Below are 21,933 nucleotides of genomic sequence, written 5' to 3'. Positions count from 1 at the left end.
GCTCTTTTGGGGAATGCTTATTCAAGGGTCTGGATATTAGGCCTTCATCTGATATAATTATTTCAAATATTTAGTTCCAATCTGTTTCTTTTCCTTTACTTTAAAGATATTTCTTTTTGTTTTTCAAAAAACCAAACATGATATGTTAATTATAGCACTATACTTCAGGTACAGTATGGTTTAAATAATTTTCTGGTGAATTGGTTCAGCAACCTTAATAATTTAGGAAAATGCATTTCAAGTCAACTTCTAAATAATATTTTAGACCATATTCCTGTTTAAAGTTGGAGGCAATCTATAATATTTTTCAGTAGTATTTAGGGAGAAATAAACAAAGATGTGACAAGATTTGTTCTAGTGAAGAAAAACATAGCAAGGGAGAAGAGCTAAAAAAAGCAACACCTTCTTATCAGCTTTCTTCCATCAAGATGGAGGTCATCTTTGTTGTTAGCGCTCAGGGTTGCCCTGAACATTTTTTGTTGTTGTTGCCAATCTACTTGAGTTTAAATGGAGTTTTGCATGTTTCGTAAGTCCATGTAATATTCAGCCTTGGTCCATTTCTGAGTATGTACTCCGGAGCTACACTAGAAGCCACATCTCGAGTTATCATCGATGTCTTTTAATGGAAAGGGAAATATTAGACAACAGTCAAATAATAGGCTGTTGAAAGGAAAGGCATTTTGGATCAAGCCACTTTACATAAACAAAGGGTATTCTGTCTTTTTTTTTTTTTTTAAATAGTCTATGTCTACATTTTCTTTTTTTTTTTTTTCTTTTTTTTTTTTTTTTGCTTTTTGGCAGGGCAGTTGGGGTTAAGTGACTTGCCCAAGGTCACACAGCTAGTACATGTGTCAAGTGTCTGAGGCCGGATTTGAACTCAGGTCCTCCTGACTCCAGGGCCGGTGCTCTACTGACTGCGCCACCTAGCTGCCCCAGGGTATTCTGTCTTAAGAGAGCCAACAGAGCTCACCTTATTGACTAGACAGATAGAAACTAATATAATCCTGTTGTTTTCAGATAAAAGATAATTTTTATTTATTTTCAAATGGTCAAGTACATTTGCTAATAGACATATTCATGACTGGTGGTAGGCTTAAAAAACCTCTTCCTGATGGATTTTTAAGTAGTGCACTTAGACTAGAAGGACAAGAAATCTGCCTTACTTGGAAATACATAATTAGCAATCCTAACAACTTACTTTTAGCTTTTTTAGGACAGACTGGAAAATGCTTTTAATCCTGATCAATCATTGTCTGTTTACTTTGGCATGTTGGGAACAAGAAGAAAACATCTGCAGGGTACAGACAGTTCTTCTAGTTTATGGAACTAGCCTCTTTGTTTTTGTCAAAGACATACACATACACACAAAAGAGAGAGTCTAGTCTTCTCCAAGATTTTCTCAGAAAAGAACAGCTTTTTAAATGTAAGAAATAAACTACCTTAATTTTTAATCTGCTAAGTTAGAAAACTAATAGTGCTCTGAGTTTTTTGGAGGAAAAGTATTATTAAATAAATCCAAGGCATTATTATTATTTCTTGAAATGGAGGAGTGATTTTAACAAGACAGTATTAAAGCATTTGGGTCACATGCCATAATCACTAGCATATTTCAATATTTTAATCTACCTGGGAGCTCACTGATGTAGGTCAGATTGCAAACCATTAACACATAATCATTCCTTTTGTAGCTATCTATGTCATTTTGTAAATTTTACAGAAAGGCCTGATATGTTGGGGGCCTTCCTTTAGATCTCCTGACTTTAAATGGATACCAATGGAGCACACAGACTACTGTTTATCATGATGCCCAGACCATCTACTGGTCAGTCATACATTTCTCTCCCTTGACATTTTTTTATGCCATGACTGAAAGTCATACGGCAACCTGAAAGGAATCTTCAGGTTAAAAATATGGGCATTTGTTCCAGGGGTAAGTGTGGGCTCACGGTAAGTGATTACCCATAAACAATCCAAACCATTGTCCTCTTCCTATTCAAATACAGACCCAATCTGTCAACCATTCACAGTATCTGTCCATGAGATATGTTCTGATGGATTGATTCCATGGTTTGACTATCTGTCGGGTAGCTTAGTAAGGACAATTAGGTGGCACAGTAGATACAGTGAATGGTCCTGGATTCAGGAAGACCTGAGTTCAAATCTGACCTCAAATGCTTACTAATTGTATGATCCTGGGGAAGTCACTTAACCCTGTTTGCCTCAGTCTCCTCATCTGTAAAATGAGCTTGAAAAGGAAATAGCAAACCACTCTGGTGTCTTTGTTAAGAAAACCCCAAATGGGGCCATGAAGTATCAGACACGACTGAAGCAACTGAATGAACGTTGTTTTTTCCTGTGTGGAGAATTGGGCCAAACTGTTCTCGGGGCTTGGAAAATAGTAGGTGCTTAATACATGCTTACTGTTTATTTTATTTATAGAGCTATGCACTTGATGCCAAAAATCACGACATCCATAAACAGGAGTGTCTGGAGGATCGCACCAACCACAAGACATTCAGTTTGTAGTTTGGGAGTCACCTTCCTTGACAAGTTGAAGGTGAGCATGTCTTCCTGTTTCATGATCCACATGATATCAGTAATCATAGAAACTGGACCTATGATTCTAGTGCTACAGGGAATGCTTGGGTAAGGAAACTCTTTTGAATGCTGAAGTCAGCACCTTTTCTCTAACTCGTCGTCTCAAGGAGTCACCCTGAACACTGAGAGGCAAAGGCACTCACCTGGGCCATATAAACAGTACATGTCAGAGGTGGACTTGAACCCACGTCTTCCTGGCTTTGAGGCCACCTCACTATTCACTGTGACATGCCGCCTTTCATGTTAACAACTGTAGGACTGAACAAAATCATTTCAGTTGCCCTATTTTGAAGGGCTCCTGAGTGATTCTGACATTTGCGCAGAAGATACCTTGATGTAAGAAAACCTTTAAGGTGGTATACTGAATTATATATAGCTGTACATATATATATATATATGCTGAAGAAATTTTTAAAAATAGTCAATAAACAAAAAGCACAGGGAAATTATGCACTACTTACACGTTTCTATCAGTTGTGTAGCTGCAATGATGTGATACAGAATATCTTTTGCAAAAGCTTGCCCATTCATTTGTCATAGTTTTACCGGGGATGCCCTTTATACACATGTGGATTATTTTCATAAAGATTTTTATCAATAGGAAAGGTGACATATGGTTCTGTAAAATGCCAACATTTTCTCCACTTTTATTTCTGGATTATAATTAGGTGCTAAGTGACTCTTCCTAAATGTTGGTGTTCTTTCCTCTTTCAGACATCTTGAGAATTGAACTGATCCCTCACAGCCCCCGAATTGTGTTACCTTCAGCATGGACCTCTTCTGTATTGACTTGGGCTAGCCCAGATAATCTTCACATGTTTGTTTTCTTCAGTATTACTTCTATATCCTCATACAGCACACCAGGCACTATTACGTTAAGGCCCAAAATGCGATAACTCCACCACCAGTGATGAAGAAAAGTTTTTTTTTTCCTTTCCCATTTTGCATCTGTTTATCATCCATCTTTCAGTTTTGTCCATAAATGCCTTTCCATACTGGGCCCATAACCCAGATAACTATTCTCTCCTAAGGATTTCTATGTGGGAGTAGATTAGGGCACCACACTTGGAGACAGAAGACCTGGCTCAAATCAAACATCATATACTTACTAGCTGTGTGACCCTGGGCTAGTCATTTAATTTTCCTGCGGATCAGTTTCCACATTTGTAAAATGAAGTGGTTGGACTTGATGCTAAGACCACTTCTAGCCCTGTCTCTATGATGCTATGATTCTTACCAAGCTTTTTGTAACTTTGTTTTTTTTTTTTTTCCCTCTCCACTGTTTCCCACTTTCTTACTGCTCACTTACAAAGCTGATTATATTCTGAACCCAGAGCTGTCCTTGGCTGCCACAACCCACTTCTTGGCAAGGAGATCAAGTGCTCTCTGGCTGAGGTGGGTTCTAGGGTTTTTTGATTTTGTCATTATGGGCACAGGTTTATGTTGGTTAATCTTCCTTAGCAAATGGTGATAATCTGTGTTGATGTCATTCTTTGACCAATTTTTTTTCATTCTCTGCAGTAAAAAGATTATTTCAATAAGTTAGTTTGGAGCTGCCTCAGATGCATTCCAGTTATTCTCATTTTTAATCATTCTTCAATTTTTCTTATAACAACTCTCAGAGTGTTAATGAGTCATTTCTTATTTCTTAAAATAGAACCAATTTCCTTTTGTGTGTGTGTGTGTGTGTGTGTGTGTGTGAGAGAGAGAGAGAGAGAGAGAGAGAGAGAGAGAGAGAGAGAGAGAGAGAGGGAGAGGGAGAGAGAGAGAAAGAGAGAGAGAGAGAGAGAGAGGGAGAGAGAGAGAGAGAGAGAGAGAGAGAGAGAGAGAGAGAGAGAGAGAGAGAGAGAGAGAGAGAGAGAGAGAGAGATGAGATTCAGTGAGATTCAGATTATCCAGGATTTCTGGACACCTTTTCTCAAAGTATCCATAATACACAGATGTGAAGTGTGTTCAGTTTAAAATTCCCATTTCATTTTTCTCAACCATGTTTTCCAAAATATTTTTCATCATGCTTCTCGTGCCCAGCTTTGAGTTCAAGTGACAAAATATTAAAGTGTATATTCGTTTAATATGGAAGGTCTTATCAAATTCTTCATTACATTTCTCTAAGTTCTCATTCTCTGCAATGTATAAGCTATAATTATCTTCAAAGTGCTTTTTTAAATATTTATCATAAACACTGCAACATGAGATGACCAAATGTCACAGGGCATGAACTTACTTGCTGCCTCTGGATGCACATTAAAACTAATCCTGCCAATCCCTTTATTTGACTCTAAGGGAAAACTTTGTACCATCTTCAATTTAGCATCAATGTCCTTAAAGGGTATCAAGATTGATATGGTTCTGTTCTTGGGATGGTAATTAATGGATTGTAAATTGGGAAATATCTGCATAAATTATGGAATATGAATATAATGGCACAATACTATTGTGCCATTAGAAATGATGCAAGGGATGATTTCAGAGAAATCATTTATACTTTAGTATGAATTACGCCAGGGAAAGAATAGTCTGGCTTAGGAATGCTAAGTTCCAATTCTCAGAAGCTGCTTGCGGTTGAAGAGTACACACAACTGAAGTATTGATGCATAATCAATATTTAGTACTGTTATATGCACAGTATTGTTTTATACTAATTTTCGTTTCAAGAGTGTAATATTTCAGCTACTTCAGCACAATACCAGATATGATTAGAGAAAAGGCAGATGGGAAAAGCCACCAGAGTGGTTCAAGTGTATTCAGAGAAGGATTGTTTGTCAATTCTAAGATGACAACCTCCCCAAAAAACAGACAGACAGATACTTGATTTGATAGAGTAAAACCACTAGAAAGGATCTTTTCCAACAAGGCTTCTGTAATCCACACATCAACACTTTTGTGGGTGTGTTGAGGGATTGATTGATATATATGGTGTCTGAAAGACTGGAAGACACCAGAGGCACGGAAAATATTTCTAACCTTATTAATCCTGAAAAAGGTAATCAGGTTAACATTTATAACCAATGCCCCACATCTACCAGATCTTTCTGATAATTATCTACACAAAAATCACAGGCATCCTCAATGAGGGCTTTAGTAGAGAACAAGCATGGACTTATGAGTAGTATCGAGCAATGGATTGCATCTTTAACAGTTAACTGAAAAATGTGCTTATTGTCTGTCAACTGTAAAACAGCGCCCTCCCCTCCAAAAGAAACCCAGGTAAATAAATATTTGATTTGAATAGCAAAATGCTACTATATTCTTTTCCAAAAAGGTATGTGTCATCCATACATCAAGACTTCCTGAAAGATTTATCAACACAAATAACCCTGCTTAATGACCCTCTGATTATAAACATAAGGCAAGGCATAAAACTGGGAGATACTGACTTGCAAATGTTCTCCACTGTGATAGAAGAGATCCCGTGAAGAGTCCAAGTCAAAGAGGGATTCTCTGTGGATACTGAGGTCCAACAATGACCCCAATCGAAGATGACATCGTGCTAGTTGTGTCAAGTCCTGGACCATTATAGAGTCTCTAAGAAGATATCTGTGACCACCCAAAGTATTGTTGCCTGATCATTTACACAACAAAGACCAAATGAATGAAGAACTCCCACTGCCCAGATTATGACATGCACTTGTCCATCACTATGTTTATTTGGGACAGATAGTAGAGATGGACCACTAGATGGGCCTGGAATTGAATAGGAGAAGTCCATTGTCTTCAGGAAATTGCAAAGTTTTTTATAGACCCAAGATTCTCATGGAAAGAAAGATCCATTTAAAAAAAATACAACATTCTACAAGTGTGGCTGTGGGGCAACATGTCATGGTTACAAGAGTTTCCATAAAATTAAAAATGGAGACCATATGATGGGTGATAGTAGATATGAGAAGAGTGCAACATATAACCAAGGAGAAGCTGAAGATCGTATGGTGAGGGTAAAAGATTATGGGTGCTCTCCTCATACTCTTACTATGTCAAAGAAAGTAAGGAAGGCCTCCTACATGCTGGGAGAACTCTTGCAAGCAAACTTAAGGGATGACATGAACAAGAGTCACACAACACAGACAGGCTTGTGTGGACCTATGATCTGAAACACTCGAAGGAATCAACCAATAAATCATCCAAATGGATGACAGCATAGATTGATTTGGATATCCGAGCAAAGTTATGTGTTAACTAGATTTTAGACTAACTCCCTAACTACCATTTTTATAGGACAATTTTAAATTCTAAACAACCAAGTTAAAAATGAACTTAGGAGCACAATTCTTTCATATACTTTAGGAGTATATGTTAGGATATAACAGCCTTTTTAGACCACAATTAGTAAATATTTTACCTAATCACTCATAAATACCATCACAATATGTTAAGAATAAGGACGTGTATATAAACTCTCTATTTCACCAATGCACATATATAAATGTGGCTATACTGTTATATGACTTGTGTTGCCATACGGCTTCTTGCTTTTCAGACACTCCTTCTCCACATAGGCATCTGTGTATTTATACACATTTCTACAGAGCTCCACATACCTGGTAAGTCAGAGAAGAGCAGAATGCATTCATTGAAGCCATTAGCTAAGAGCCGATCTCGTAGTTGCTGAAGAATGGCCACTCCGATGCAGAATGGGAAGGAAGAATTGCCAAGCAGTAATGTATCCCAGAGATGAAATATCTTGTGTAGTGGAAATACGTCTGCCAAATGACATGAACAAAAACCAATGATGTGATAAATAACATTAACTTTTGAGATAACAGAGAACAATGGCTGAGAGATAGTTAGGTGGAGCTCTAGACATGGAATCAGGAAGACCTGAGTTTAAGTCAGTCTCAGACACTAGCTGTCCAAAGTCCTTTCACCTTTGTCTACCTCAGTTTCTTTATCTGTAAAATGAGGATAGTAATAGCATCTACCTCCCGGGGCAGATGTGAAAATAAAATGATACAGTACTTGTAATGTTCTTTATAATCCTTAAAGAGTTCTATAAATGCTAGATTTATTATTAGCTGTTATCATGTAACAATTTCCTTATAGTTTGAAAATGAACAATACCACATCTGCTTTAAGAGGCATTTATTTTTGAAGAAATATTTGTTTCTCCTTAGGGAAAATTGTTAAACATCAAAATGTTCCCACTGATGACACGTTCTTACCTCTAATGTCAGTTTTAATAGAGTCCTTATTCTATTCAATATGTATTCAAATGTGGGGATGTTCTGTAGAAGTGTGAAAATAAGAGCAGGCAAATTTCTGGTTGATCAAAATACTGCTTTCTGACTTATGCTCTCTAAAAGAGAATGGAGCTGTTTTTCTATGCAAAGAGCATTTATCTCCCAAAGACTGTGTATTGAAACAACTTTGCTCTGATTAGTTAATGGAGAAAAATGATATGTTTTACCATCTTAATCTAAGGCATGAAGACACAGGGCCACTCCTGATTCCTCATAATTCTTTTGTCAAAATCTACATTTTTTTTTTAGGATTACTTATTCCCAGGATTATATACTCATTTACCATGTTGGCATTAGTATGGGAATTACTGTGGACAATGATGCATCATAGTGCATCTAGGTGTAAAGATCAGAGTGCTTATGCTTAACTACGTGTACCTTTTGATTAAACTGTCAGGGCACTGTAAATCAGAACCTTTTTTCAACTGTTGCATTGCTGAAGGACTCAATTCTCATTACTGTCTTTCCTCACCCCAATGATAGCTTCTCAAGAAATGAAACTCAAGCCATTTTGAAGTTTTGAACCTTGCACCCAGAACCTCAACTGCAGTATAAAATAGAAGGAAAATTCTTCCAGATGGAAAGTTAGATCAGAAAGTCGGGTTCATTTTGAAATTTAGTGATTTTGCAACTTACATTTAAGAGCCTGGTCTAGTATTATTTAGCAAGAAAAAATTTGGCCAGAACATGCTTCTTAACACTTCTCAAAGAATTTTAAGGTCATCAAAAGCCAGTGGTTGTTTGCTTAACTCAAACTTTATGTTTGCTGCCTGAGGTTTTTGTGTAGCTTTTACTGCTGCTACAAAACTCATGTCTCTTGTTTACATTGCTTGACAGCTACCAAAAAGTACATTTGTTACAGACCATTAACTCTGTATTTGTATCGATATTTCCAATCCTTAGTCAACAACTCACTGTTTTAACTATTCCCAAAGTGGCTGGACTTTCCCCCTCACATTTAAGTAATAATAAGAAAACTTGGCTTTCAACCCAAACTCTGCTATGAATTTGGGCAAGACCCTTAACCTTCCTAGGTTTCATTTTCTTTATCTGTAACATGACGTGGTTGATTTAGATGACTTCCAAGATGGCTTTCAACTTTAAAATCCAATGTATATGTGCTTATTTTCACACGATCAGTGAAGTACATGGGTCAAGAGTAAGTGCCTGGTCATTTTGAAGAATAGTCCAAAAGAGAGAGATCAATGGTGACAATCTGCTAAGTTAAAATGAAATGGTAGTGATTGGTAGTCTAATCTGCCTTTTGGGGACTGGGGCCAGAGTGGTGGCACGGGAAAAGAGGGCATCAACTCCCATAACTACTGGCTATGCAAAGAACTGCATTCCAGATGAACCTACCAAAACGTCTTCTTTGAATTAAGGGACTTTCTCTAATTGATAAACAATAGAGCGTTTCTATTGTCCAAGGTAGGGACGTGGGAATCTATAGACCTCTGCTTTATTGGCTTCCTTGGCCCAGGAATAAGTGTGATTCTTCCTTTTCCTTGTTCAGGAAACTGGTGGGGCTTCCTTCAATTCTTGGCACAGTGCCTGACACAGAATAGGTGCTTAATAAATGCTGGCAGTGCTCATACTTTTTCTCTAGTCCCCTGATACAAGGCTCTCTGTTTTTTGGATAGCTGAAATCACATTTCCCGTGTGACTGGCTATCTGAGCATAACTTGTTACTGAAGAGAATCATGATGGCAAGAATTAGCACCGAACTAGAGAAGGTGTGGGGATGGCCATACATGTGGTGACTGTGCTTTAGTGTCCATAGGAAACCTCAAAAATAAATAGTGGTCTCTCAGATGGACTCCAGACTTCCAGGGTCTCTGGGATCGAATTCAAATTCCTCAGCTTAGCATATGAAGGCCTTCATATTCTAAATCAAGCCTATCTTTCCAGCTATATTTCACATTACCAGCCTTCATGCATGTTATGTTCCTTCCAAATGTAACTACTGGCTACTTCTCCAAAGCAGTACTCCATTTCTTGTCTCTGGGCCTTTGCCTAGGGTCTCCTCTACACCTGGAATGCACTCTCTCTGAGATTCTCAGAATCTCTAGCTCATGAGCCACCTCTTAGAAGAAGCCTTCAAATGAGCATGTATATATTTATCTGGGCAGCTGTGTGGTGCAGTAGATAGAGCACTGGGCCTGTAGTCAGGAAGACACCTCTTCATGAGTTCCAATCTGGCCTCACTTACTAGCTGTGTGACCCTGGGCAAGTCACTCAGTCATGTTTGCCTCAATTCTTCATCTGTCAAAGGAGCTGGAGAAGGAAATGGAAAACCCCTCCTGTATCTTTGCCAAGAAAACCCCAAATGGGGTCACAAAGAGTCAGACATGACTGAACAATAACAACAATATGCCAATTCAACAATAAAAGATATTTATCTGTTTACAGGTTGAACCCTTCAGTAGAACATAAGGTACATGAAGACAAGGAATGTTTCTCATTTTGTCTTTGTATCCCTAAGACCTAGCAAAGTGGTGTGTACACAGTAGGCGCTTAACAAATACTTGCTGGAATAGATTACAGCTTGACATATTTGTCTGAACTTTAAAGTAGCCCTTTCCAAAATTAGGACTTCTATTTTCTCATACTGAAGGAGTTAAATCTGTTTTATTTCTGAAATGGCTCTGGTTTGGGGAAAATGAGGAAAGTTTCAATTGTCACAGAATCTCTAAAAATAATCTGGCTGGTCCCATAAACAACCCTATATAACCCTAAAGGGATATCATATTTTAAAACTGTACAATGCTTTTTTGAGTAGGGGCACAGTGACATGAACTGGAGGCTATGAGAAAGATTTTCATCCGATATTATTCTCTTGGCAAACTTTCACAGGTCTTTTATCAAATTTTCACAGCATGATTGCTTGACCCATAGTCTGTAGAGTTCACACCATCTCACCCTATCTCCAGGAGGAACTATCTAAGGGCTGTTAGAAAATGAGAACCCATACATGTGTGGCTATCATATTGGATTCTTAAGAATCAAAGGTAATTTATACACTTTCTCTTTTATACATTTATTGACTTGCAGTAGCTAAGTGGCACAATAGATAGAGTGCTGGGCCTGGAGTCAGGAAGACTCATCTTCCTCTGTTTAAATTTGGCCTCAGGCACTTACTAGCTGTGTGACTCTGAACTTAAACCTGTTTGCCTCAGTTTTCCTCATTTGTAAAATGAGCTGGAGAAAGAAATGGCCAACCATTCTAGTATTTTTGCCAAGAAAATTCTAAATGAGGTCATGAAGAGTCAGACGCAACTGAAAAAATGACTTAACGAAAAATACTTTTAATAAAAATCTATTAAGTTGGAGTGCTATTCAGATGCTATTGACACTATGTGTGTTTTAACTAAAAAATGTAAATCACCTAGGAGCTGTACAGATCCTCAATAATACTGACAAAATATGAATGGATAAAGGAAAATCAAACAAAACAAAAACCCAACATATACTTACGGGTAAACATGGTGAGAAACCAAGGAATGGCATAGAGCTATAAAAAAAGAGGAAAAGGAAAATAAGTATTTATTGTGACAATGTTTAATCAGCATGACCCTCTGTTATTTTTTAAAAAGAATCTTTATTCTATTCAAAACCAAACAGACTATGGATGACTGTAATTTTGTCTTTTTTTTTTTTTCTCCCTGATCTGGACTTATTTGACTGGGGTAAGGAATTTCTTATCCTCGTAAGTGATGAAACACCTTCTATTAAAGCAGATCTTAGTAGACTGAGAGTTACCTGGGGCACTAAGGTAAAGCGATTGGCCCAGGGTGACCAAAAAGGCAGCACCTGAACACAAGTCTTCCTAACTCTGAGGCTGGCTCTCTATCCACTGAGCCAACATGCTCTTAGAACACCAATGCTTTATTAGAAAGGCCTTGGATGGTCCTGAGAAACAATTCATAGAGAACGTGAACTGAGAATGAGTACATTTCTTGAAATGCTGGAACAACAATTCTGAGGAGTACTAAGAGCAAATGTAGCATGTTCATTTGAAGAGTATGTGTTTTCAGGGTATATAAAAGTATTCTTGACATTTTAAAAGTCTTCATCAGTTTCATGGCACCTTACTGGGTAATGGTGAGGCCTGATGAAATGATGATCTTTGAAAAGCACTCCAAGCTCTCCATAAAAAAGGTGTTATATAAATACAAAACATTATGACGTCTGTAGCCATTTGCTCAGTTAACAGGAATTTTCATAACAGACTCTAAAAAGGGTAAGGATCCAGGAATAGAATATTCTTGCACTGGGCTTAATAAGTTGCTTGCTTTGCTAAGTATGTCAGATGAAGGCACATATGAAACATACCTTCAATTCTTTGTGTAGGAGAGATTCCTAAAATATCTACCTTGCCAATACGTCCTTAAACATATGAATTAAGACCAAAAATAAATTACATTGGGGCATACTTACTAAATATATCCAAATATTCATGTCAACTAGAGTAGGGATAGGATGGGTACAGGACCTATGAATGCTTTTATAAAGGGAAATCTCAATGAGGAAACTACCCTTTACCAATGTAGGCTGGTACCATCTCAACAACTTTAGCATTAGTTTCCTGAAGCCTATTAAATGACTTGCCAAGGGTCACATAGCCAGTATGTGTCAAAAGCTGGATAAAACCAGGTATTCCTGGCTCTCTAACCATTTCTCTATCCATTAGGCCAAGTTGTCTTTCTTTCTATGAAGAGACACCATAAAATCATAAATTTGGCTCAAACATTTATTTATAAAGAATCAACAATAAAAAAGTCAACATTCTTTGGTTGATTTCTTTAAAAACAAAACATAAAACATATTGACTGGCAAGACTTTTTTAAAAAGTGGAATGTTGTATCTTTCTGTATATATTTTAAAAACTTATTTCACTGTTCTTAAAGTATACCAAATGATAGTTGAAATAAAGTTCATTTGCTGATATAATGGATATTTTTTTTGGTTTGTTTTTGGAGGGGGGAAGGCAAGGCAATTGGGGTTAAGTGACTTGCCCAAGGTCACACAGCTAGTAAGTATGCCAAGTGTCTGAGGCCACATTTGAACTCAGGTCCTCCTGACTCCAGGGCCAGTGCTCTACTCACTGCGCCATCTAGCTGCCCCGTATAATGGATATGTTTTTGAAATTGGTTTCAATTTCTTTTAGCTCAGAGTGGTCTTGTAAAATGAAAGCGGCTGAAGACTAAGGGTGGTAACAGATATCTTTCAGTGGTACCTTGGAAATGGTATCATCACTCTGTCATGGCATGTGTGTGCATGTGCACATGAGAGAGAGAGAGAGAGAGAGAGAGAGAGGGAGAGTGAAGAGAGAGACTTGCACACTTGCACATCATACCCCAAAAGTTTCCCAGATCCATCAGCAACATGCTGCTCACCAGGATATTTGTGCAAATTCCTAATAATTTTCAATAAATAGGTACCGGGAATGAAACATGATTTTTTTTTTAGGTCTATTGTCAAAGAAATAAGGTCTATGTTATAAACATGAAAACATGTCAAATGCATTATGCTCATAAAGAAAATATCTGCCATTATTGGTCACTTCCTCATCTAAAAGCAAAAATTTGAGACCAATTAGGAGGATTCATATGTGTTCAATTATTTTCTCCTGTTCACAGCTTTAAGGATGGCCCATTTAAATTTACATAGCTCCATACTAGTCTGCTGAAAGATCAGCTTAGTAAATACTGCCCCCTGGCAATGTTAGGCAGTAATAGCTATATTAAGGACCATTTCCTACACCGACACACTCAGAGCTATCTGGGTTGGAGGATCAATTATTTAATAAAGAAAACTTGGTTTCAAGAAGCAGTTATCGTAGCCCTAAAAAAAAGCCACAAACTTCCACAAATGCAAAATATTATGAAGGAAAGAAAAAAAAAAGATGAAGTACCTCTCTTGTTCAAAAAACTGGGAAAAACACAAATCTATAAAACTGTCATCTATATCATATGCATGATTAGTTAGAACTAAGGAAAGACAGAAAAGCTCTACAAAGGGCAAAAGGGAGCCAGCAGTGTACTGAAAAATGAGCTATTGTCTGCATTTGCAGGTGGGCCTTGTCCAAATTTATATCACCATTTAATATTTAGTTTTTTCTAGATTCGAAACAGAACCCAGCCAAGTAGGAAGTAGTCCTGCTATCTTTCTCAGTCAGCAAAGGAAAATCCTCATATTTCTTTCACTCCTTGTTTTACTCAGCTCAAGTCAGAGGTAATTTGACCCTATTATATGCCACCTTGCTATTTTATGTGCTGAAACAGCATTTTTCTTCCAAAGGGCTTCAGTGAGCCTGTGCATTTGAGAAAGACACATATGGCAAAAAAAAAAAAATATGTCAAAAAATGGCCATGAATTTTTATGTATAATCTATGATGTATTTTATATACTGTAAATATAGACTAGTTTGAGATACTTGACTTGAGCGCTATATTTCTAGGAGCATGCCAGAGGCAGAGTAGTATAATGGTTAGTACAATGGACTTAGTGTCATGAAGACCTGAGTTTAAATTCTGCCCTACATGCAGCCACTGTGTGGCTTTGGGCAGGTCACTTAACTACTCTGGACCTTAGAACTCTGGTCAAGGCAATCACCTTCATGATTCCAAAGGATCAATGATGAAGCATGTGATCCACCTCCTGACAGAAATGCGTTCAGGGTGCAGAATGGGACATAGAGTTTTTGGATATGGCTGAGGAGGCCATTTCCTTTGTCTTACTATGATTATTTGTTACAAAAATTTATTGTTTTTTTAGTGGACTTGTGGGGTGGGGGTGGGAACAGGAGGGAGAAAAAACTGATTTCTGTTCTTTTAAAAATAAAATACAATAAGGGGGTTAGACTCAATAGCATCTAAGGTCCCTTCTAACTTTATCCAATGATATTAGACACAGCACCAAGAAGCTTTTGTTATATGAACAAAAAAGGCTGGGACAATGTTGGGGGGGGCAGGGAGAAGGAATGAGGGAATGATGGAGAAGTCCAGATTGCAGCCTGAGGGGCAATTGAAAAGATGGATGATCTGGGTGCCCTCCTTCAATGGAAGCCCTGGTAAAGCCACCTAAAGGTGCATATAAATGCTGAGCTGAGGTGGGAAGAGGTGAGAACAAGGAAAGAAAAGAATTCAAAGTGATTAAGACCATAAGAGTCAACAGTTTTATTTTACAGGCTCAAGAGGGTTTCTGGGGGTAATCTAAGGTCTCAAAAAGGCTGAGGTATTTAAAGTCTTAGTGGCTCCCAAAATCAACAGGCTCTTCAGTCTTATCTTGCTACCTGGAGGTCACAAAAACTCAAGTATTTCTACATAAAACCTTCTCTTAAATTCCCTCACAGGATCTTTTATTTTGCTACTTTCTGTCTCACTGCAGTCATTTAATACATTTTAACAAATATGTATTAAATATCTATCTTGTGTTAGGTATGGTGCTCAGAACTGGGGAACCATAGACCAAAGTGAAATCATGTACGCCCTCAGGGAATTCATTCTTTTGGAGGGAAGTATGTTACATAGATAAGTAAAAACAAAGTTTATACTAAATAATTTCAAAAGAAAGAGAATGGGTTGATAACAAGAAGGCTCAGAGAAGGACTCATGTAGGTAACTTGGAGGAAGCTAGATATTCCAAGAGGCAGGTCAGTCACTCATTTAATCAGCCAGTTAATAAATATTTATTAAGTGCCTACCAAGTGCCAGGGCTGTGTTAAGCTCTGGTGATATATAGAAAGACAAAAGATAGTCCCTGTTCCCAAAGAACTCATAGTCTAATGGAGGAGACAACATGTGAATAGCTATGTATAGACTCTAAGATATATACAGAATAAATCATAGGTAATCAACAGAGGGTAGGCATCAGTATTAAGGAGGATTGGCCAAGAAGGGAGTACATTCCAGACATGGAAGGCCACTTATGCCAAGTGCTAGAGGCAGGATATGGGGAACAGTTGGCAGGTTATACTGAATAGAATGGAGAGTAAGTGAAAGGAAGTAAGTGAAGTGTAGACAGATTACAGATGGTATTCAATGCCAGGCTGAGAATTTAGTGTTGTATCATACAGCCAACAGGGAAACAGTGAAGACTAGTGAATAAAGGAGATGATATAATCGGATCTGAACTTTAGGAATCTCAATTGGGTAGCTATGGGGAGAATGAATTAGAGAGGGGAAAGACTGGGAATAATTGGAAGATGTTTGCAAAAGTCCAAAATGTCAGGTATTAGAGTTCTGAAAGGAAGTGTGTATGTATGTGTGGGCAGAAGGGGTTAGTGTGAATGAAGAGAAGGGAATGTGGAGTTAAAATAAATTATGTTAAAGAAGCTTTCTCTAACATTCCTATTCTCCGGACACTTGTTCTTTCAATAAATCAAGTTAAGATCAGAGCTTGCTTAAGGTCCTGGATGTATATACATGTCCATAGAAATGAATGTGTTACATATAAAGATGATTCTATGCAGACCTTGCTGTTTACCTGTTGCATTTATTAGCCTAAGGGAAGCATCTCTAGTCTTGTTCAATGCTTTCACTTCTAGAATAGGAGATAAGGAACAACTACCTACAGTATGTTAAATTGTTTCAGACATTCCACCATTCAGAAACTATAAATTTAAAACGTTTATGTTCTTTATATTAACCAGAAAGCGATGAGCCAGTTACCTTGAAATATAAAATCAGTTTTGTTCAGTCAAGCAACAGGTATTTACTGAATGCTCCCTACCTGCTATTGTTCAATATCTCTCCTCCCTTTCTCATAGAAACTCCTTGAGAAAGCCATCTGCACTAGGTGAATCTGCTTCTCCTCTCACTTGCTTCTAAACCTTCTTCAGTCTGGTTTCCAATCTCATCACTCAACTTTGAAACTGCTCTCTCCAGTGATGTCTTAATTGCTAAATCTAATGGCCTCTTCTCAGCCTTCATCCTTCTTGACCTTTTTGAAGCCTTTGACATTGTCAATAACCTTTTCCTCCTGGTTATATTTTTCTCTCTAGTTGTTCAGGTACTGTTCTTTCTTGGTTCTTCTCCTTCCCTGTGAAAACTACTCCTTCTCAGACTCCTCTGATGGGTCATCATTCATGTTACTCCCACTAAAGTGAGTGGGGGTCATCTCCAGTTGTCTTGATCTATATCTTGCTACTGGACCCAGATGGTTCTGGAGGAGAAAGTGATGCTGGTGACTTTGCACAGCCCTCCCTCACTTAAATCCAATTCACTTGCAAATTATGGCATCATCTTCCTGATGTCATGGTTCTCTTTGAGAATAAAGGACAAACAACAACAACAGATGGTGGGTATCCCCCAAGGGCCTATTGGGGGGGCCCTCTTTTCTTCTCTCTCTATTCCATCTTGTGTGGTGAATCCATCAGCTCCTAAGAAAGTCTAACCCTAATCTCTCTCCTGAGTGCTAGAGTCACATCACTGGCTACAGTCTGACTATCCCAAATTGGCTATTCTCTAGGTGTCTCAAACTCATCAAAAACTAAATCCAGTATCTCTTTCCTGGAGACCTCCTTTGTCTCCCATTTTCCTTTTCTGTTTACTATCCTTCCAGTTATCTAGATTCACAACTTTGTTGTTACTCGACTCCACATATCCAATCTGTTGTCAAATCTTGTTTCTAGCTTCAGGAGATCTCTGCACTAACATAAATGCAACCCTAGTCCAGGCTTCATCATCTCTGTCCTGGACTACTGCAATAGCATTCATTCTAAATGGTCTCCCTGCCTCAAGTTTGTCCCCAACCCAATCTCATTCCAATCCAATCTCTACTCAACTCTCTCACACCACACACACACACACACACGCACACACACACCCTCCAAGGGCTCCGTATTATTTCCAGGAAAAAGTATAAAGTCTTCTGTTTGGTATTTAAACCCTTCACAACCTAGCCTCTTCCTACCTTTCTAGTCTTCTTACCCTATACTAGACTTCACATACTTTGTGATACAGCTACACTGTCTCTCATCTCTTCTAAGTATATCTTTCCCCCAATCCCTAACTCCTTTCCTTCTTTCTCTCTTTCCTTCCTTCCCTTCCTTCCCTCCCTCCATCCCTCCCTTCCTGTCAAGGGCACTTCTATCCTTGGGGTCACTCAGGTTTGACCTTAGGATCATCTTTTACTCCTTACTAAAACTCATGCCACAATCACTTGGCAATCTTGTCATTTCTTCCTCAATGTTTTTCATCTGTTCCCTCCTTTCTACACATGTAGCTTCTACCTTCATTTAGAAATTTACCATCTTGAAAATGAAAAGATAAAGTTTTTACCATCTTGCAAATAAAAAAAAAGAAATAAAAAATTCAAAAAAAAAAAGAAAAAAGAAAAATTGCAATAGCCCAATGACTGGTTTCCTTGACTTGAGTCTTACTCTAATCCAACTGCAAAATCCATCCAGCTTCAAAAATAATTTTCTTAAAGCACAAGTCTGACCATACCACTCAATGAACTGCAGAGGATCCTTGTTAGCTCTCAGATCAAATATAAACTGTTTTATATGGCATTTAAAACTCCTTACAACCAGATTCCATTCTATCTTTCTAGCTTTATCATTTACCCATAGATAATGCCAGTATTGGCAGGAGAGTGCAAACCAAGTTTATATGTTGATTGTGGTTTTTAAAAATTATTAATGTATTGACTTTATATTAAATGACTGTGATGTCATAATCATGCTTTCTTTTGCTTTATCATTAAGTAAATGGGTTATGTTTAAGAGCTAATGGCGTTCATGGAAACTGCTTTTGCATAAACGTGAAGAACACCAGAGAGAATTCAAAGGCTGTTGTGACAAAGATTAGGAGTTTATGCCTCATCATGTGTTATTCCTATGACCCTCAGAGAGTCTGGGTTGTATCTGTGCAGTGGCAGTTCTTCTTTGGAAACCCCAGATAGACTGGTACCACTCAGAAAACATGGGTGGCCATGTCCCATGTCCTGGACCACATATGCACATGCTTACTTCTCTAGTAGAATGTAAGCTTCTTGAGAAAGAGATTTTCACTTTTTGTTTTTATCTCCAGAGTTGAACATAGTGTTATAGTTGGTAATTATTAAGTACTTGTCCATTTTTTTTGGCCCCAATCCAACCTCCACTCCAATCAAAGTGATTTTCTTAAGGTATAGGTCTAACTATATTACCCTCCCTGCCCCACCCCTCCCCCACAGTTCTGGTGGCATTCCAAAAGGAAAAGATCCATTTCTTCTGACGTCATAAGTCAGAAAAAATAAAACATGTGGGCTGTCCACTGGCAATCCCTACAATCTCAACATATGGTTATAGGTTCATTATTAAAAGAAAATTTCTCTAAATATCCTTGAGTTCTTATATGTATGTGTATACATATATAATTCTTTGCAAACCATAAAGCATTACATAGATGCTAAGCATTATTATTGTTATTATTTACATTTTTGTAAGGTTGTTAAGATTGTCTTTCGAAAGCCTGATATTGTACAACATTGAAAAATTCCATTAAAAATTAATATAGATGTTGTACCAGGTGCCAAATGTGCCAGTAGGCACTCAACAAGTATTAATTAATGTTTAAAAAATGGTGACAGACAATGAATGAGGAAGAAGACATCTCTATTTGTTCAGCAGTTATATTCAATTGAAATTACCAAATAAAATTTTTTTTCTGACATTTCGGTGAGGTAAGAAACAGGGAGGAAGAAACTACTGTGTTCACATAACATATCTCCTACTTCATTTTATCTCTTCATTTAAAATGTTGAAATGAAAGTCTGGAAGCTACAAATTAATATTAAAAGCATTGGAAGACAGCAGCCAATGATGGCTGGCCCTCTGGGGAAGTGATTCTTAGAATTTTCTTGGGTAGCCCTGATTATCTCAAGGAGAATTTCAAAACTCTTTAAAAATTTTCTAAAACAAAATGCATCTAAATTCACTTTAACTGAGAAAATATAGAGCATATGCTTAGTAGCACTTTTTGAGAGTGGGGAGGAAGAAAGTATCTTTATACAAAGCACAGACAGGGCACTAAAACTCCAGTGAGTTGAAAATCTAAGTATTTTTTAAAAGACAAGAAAAATTTTAGTGTCATTATAAAAATGCCTCCAGCATAAAATATTTGGGAACTCAATCATCAAAACAGTATTATAGCCTGTATTATAAACATCTTATTATGGGAAACCATATTAATATAACCAAGGGAGTGCTGCAAGTTCATTAGATTCTGAATTCATTGCACATCATTTTTAAACTTTTGAAAGGATATTTTCAAAGGAAAAAACCCAAATTTGTTCAGTCTTCCCCCTTGCTTTTCCCATAAATGCTAGCAAACTCTGAGAATCTTCTTGTCTGTGGTGTCCCCTTTGAAAAAATATCAGTATCTAAATGTTCTTTCTACCCTTCACACGCTGCACCACTTTTCCCAACTCAATCCCAAAAGGTCATCAACCCCCCAGAAAGGACTGAACCGTCGTTTCATGATTCTATGAGCACACATTTGAGAGCTGAAAGCAGTATATATCAGAGGCTCACAGACTCAGAGCTGAAAAAGACCTCAGAAGTCATGTAGTCCAATTTTTTTTTTCAGGAATATATTATTCTGGGGGGTTAGAATTTGAATATTTCCATCTATAAAGAACAGAAAAAGATGATTCTACATGAAACTACATCTCTATCACATATATCTCTTGTATTTTTAAAAGTAGGAAATAAATTCAACATGTTAATTTCAAAGCTGTTCAGCTTGTCTGTTTCCTCCTCTGAATTTTCTTATGTTCCCTTCTGGGAATTATGCAATGGCCCTTTTTTCTTCTTTTTTTTTTTTTTCCTTTTTTGGCATCACTATATCATTGGCCATCTCCTCTCCCCTATAATTCCCCTTTCTCCAAATTAAATTGAAAAATTCCTCCTTTGAAACAAATGAGTTGTCGAGGAAAACAAATCCATACATTGGTGACCTCTAAAAATGTTTATCCCATTCTGTATTTCCAGTCCATCACCTGTCTGGGGGTTGGGTATCATGTTTCATTATCAGCCTACTACAGTTACGGTTGGTTACTGCAGTATTCATAGTTCTTAAGTCTTTCAAACTAACCCGTCATTTTGCAGATGAAGAAAATGAGGTTTGAAGAAACTGAGTGAATTTAAGAGATATGTCAAAGGTCAAATAGGTAGTATGCCTAAGAACTTATTGATAAGCTTTTCAAATGGGCCCTTTTTGTAGTAGCAAAGAAGTAGCAACTAAGGAAGTGGGGACTATTTTTTTGCCTCTCTGTGTATCCTAAGAGATTAGCATACTGCCTGGCACATAGCAGGTGCTTAATAAATGTTTATTGACTGATATAAGAAATGGTGAAATGGATGGTTTCATAGAAACCTGGGAATACCTGTATAAACTGAGACAGAGTGAAGTGAATAGAACCAAGAGAATAATTCATATGATAACTACATAGTAAAAATTGTTTTGAAAGATTTAAGAATGAGAAGATTCTGGTAAGATGGTAGAGTAGATCAGAAAATTCCAAGCTCTCTAGATTTCCCCCACAAACAAGATAAGATACTACCAATAAGAGTTGGGACAGAACAGTGGTCCTCCTGGGACAATCACAGAAGATCTGAAGAAAAATTCCAGGATGGAGGTTTGGTCCCTGTGAAGAGTATATATCTCCAGGCTAGTTCTGTGAAACAACAACCAGTGAGACCTGGGGCTAGCTGGGTTGGGAAGCAGCCTCAACCCCAGCCACAGAAACTTTCACCTGTTGGACAGTATGGGAAAGTGGGTGTCTGAGCAAGGAAGGCTGAGGGAACCTCTGCTGATAATGGAGGCCAGACCCAGCTGTGCTGCTGAGAAGCGGCCCTGGGCAAGAAGCCAGCACATTGCCAGTGAGTACAGAAGCAGTGGGGTGGGGATACCACTGGCTATGGGCACTTACAGGAGGGTACAGTTCTTTGTTTTAGTTCCAAGATAGAGGGGAGAACTGAAGGAGGATATGAGGCCAGAGGCACCACCCCCACACCCCAGAACTAGAGGTGATTAAAAAAATAGCTACTACAAATGAAAAATAATGAGCAAAGGAGAAAGAATCCAACCATAGAAAATTACTATGGGAATAT

At 37.8% G+C, this 21,933-nt stretch overlaps 1 protein-coding gene across 1 annotated transcript in view; it reads right to left on the bottom strand.

The window, feature by feature from the left end:
- Positions 1 to 21,933, bottom strand: part of TBCK (TBC1 domain containing kinase) — a 267,622-nt gene that overhangs the window by 109,372 nt on the left and 136,317 nt on the right. The window contains exons 21-22 of the mRNA XM_036764745.1: positions 11,307 to 11,343; positions 7,134 to 7,295 (exon numbers count right to left, since the gene is read on the bottom strand). Coding sequence (XP_036620640.1) covers positions 7,134 to 7,295; positions 11,307 to 11,343 — 199 coding nt within the window. The remainder of the gene's footprint in view (positions 1 to 7,133; positions 7,296 to 11,306; positions 11,344 to 21,933) is intronic.

Source organism: Trichosurus vulpecula, chromosome 6 (assembly GCF_011100635.1).
Source record: "Trichosurus vulpecula isolate mTriVul1 chromosome 6, mTriVul1.pri, whole genome shotgun sequence".
Lineage (NCBI taxonomy): Eukaryota > Metazoa > Chordata > Mammalia > Diprotodontia > Phalangeridae > Trichosurus > Trichosurus vulpecula.
Note: the sequence above shows the minus strand (reverse complement) of the source record. Positions and strands in the feature narration are given on the sequence as shown.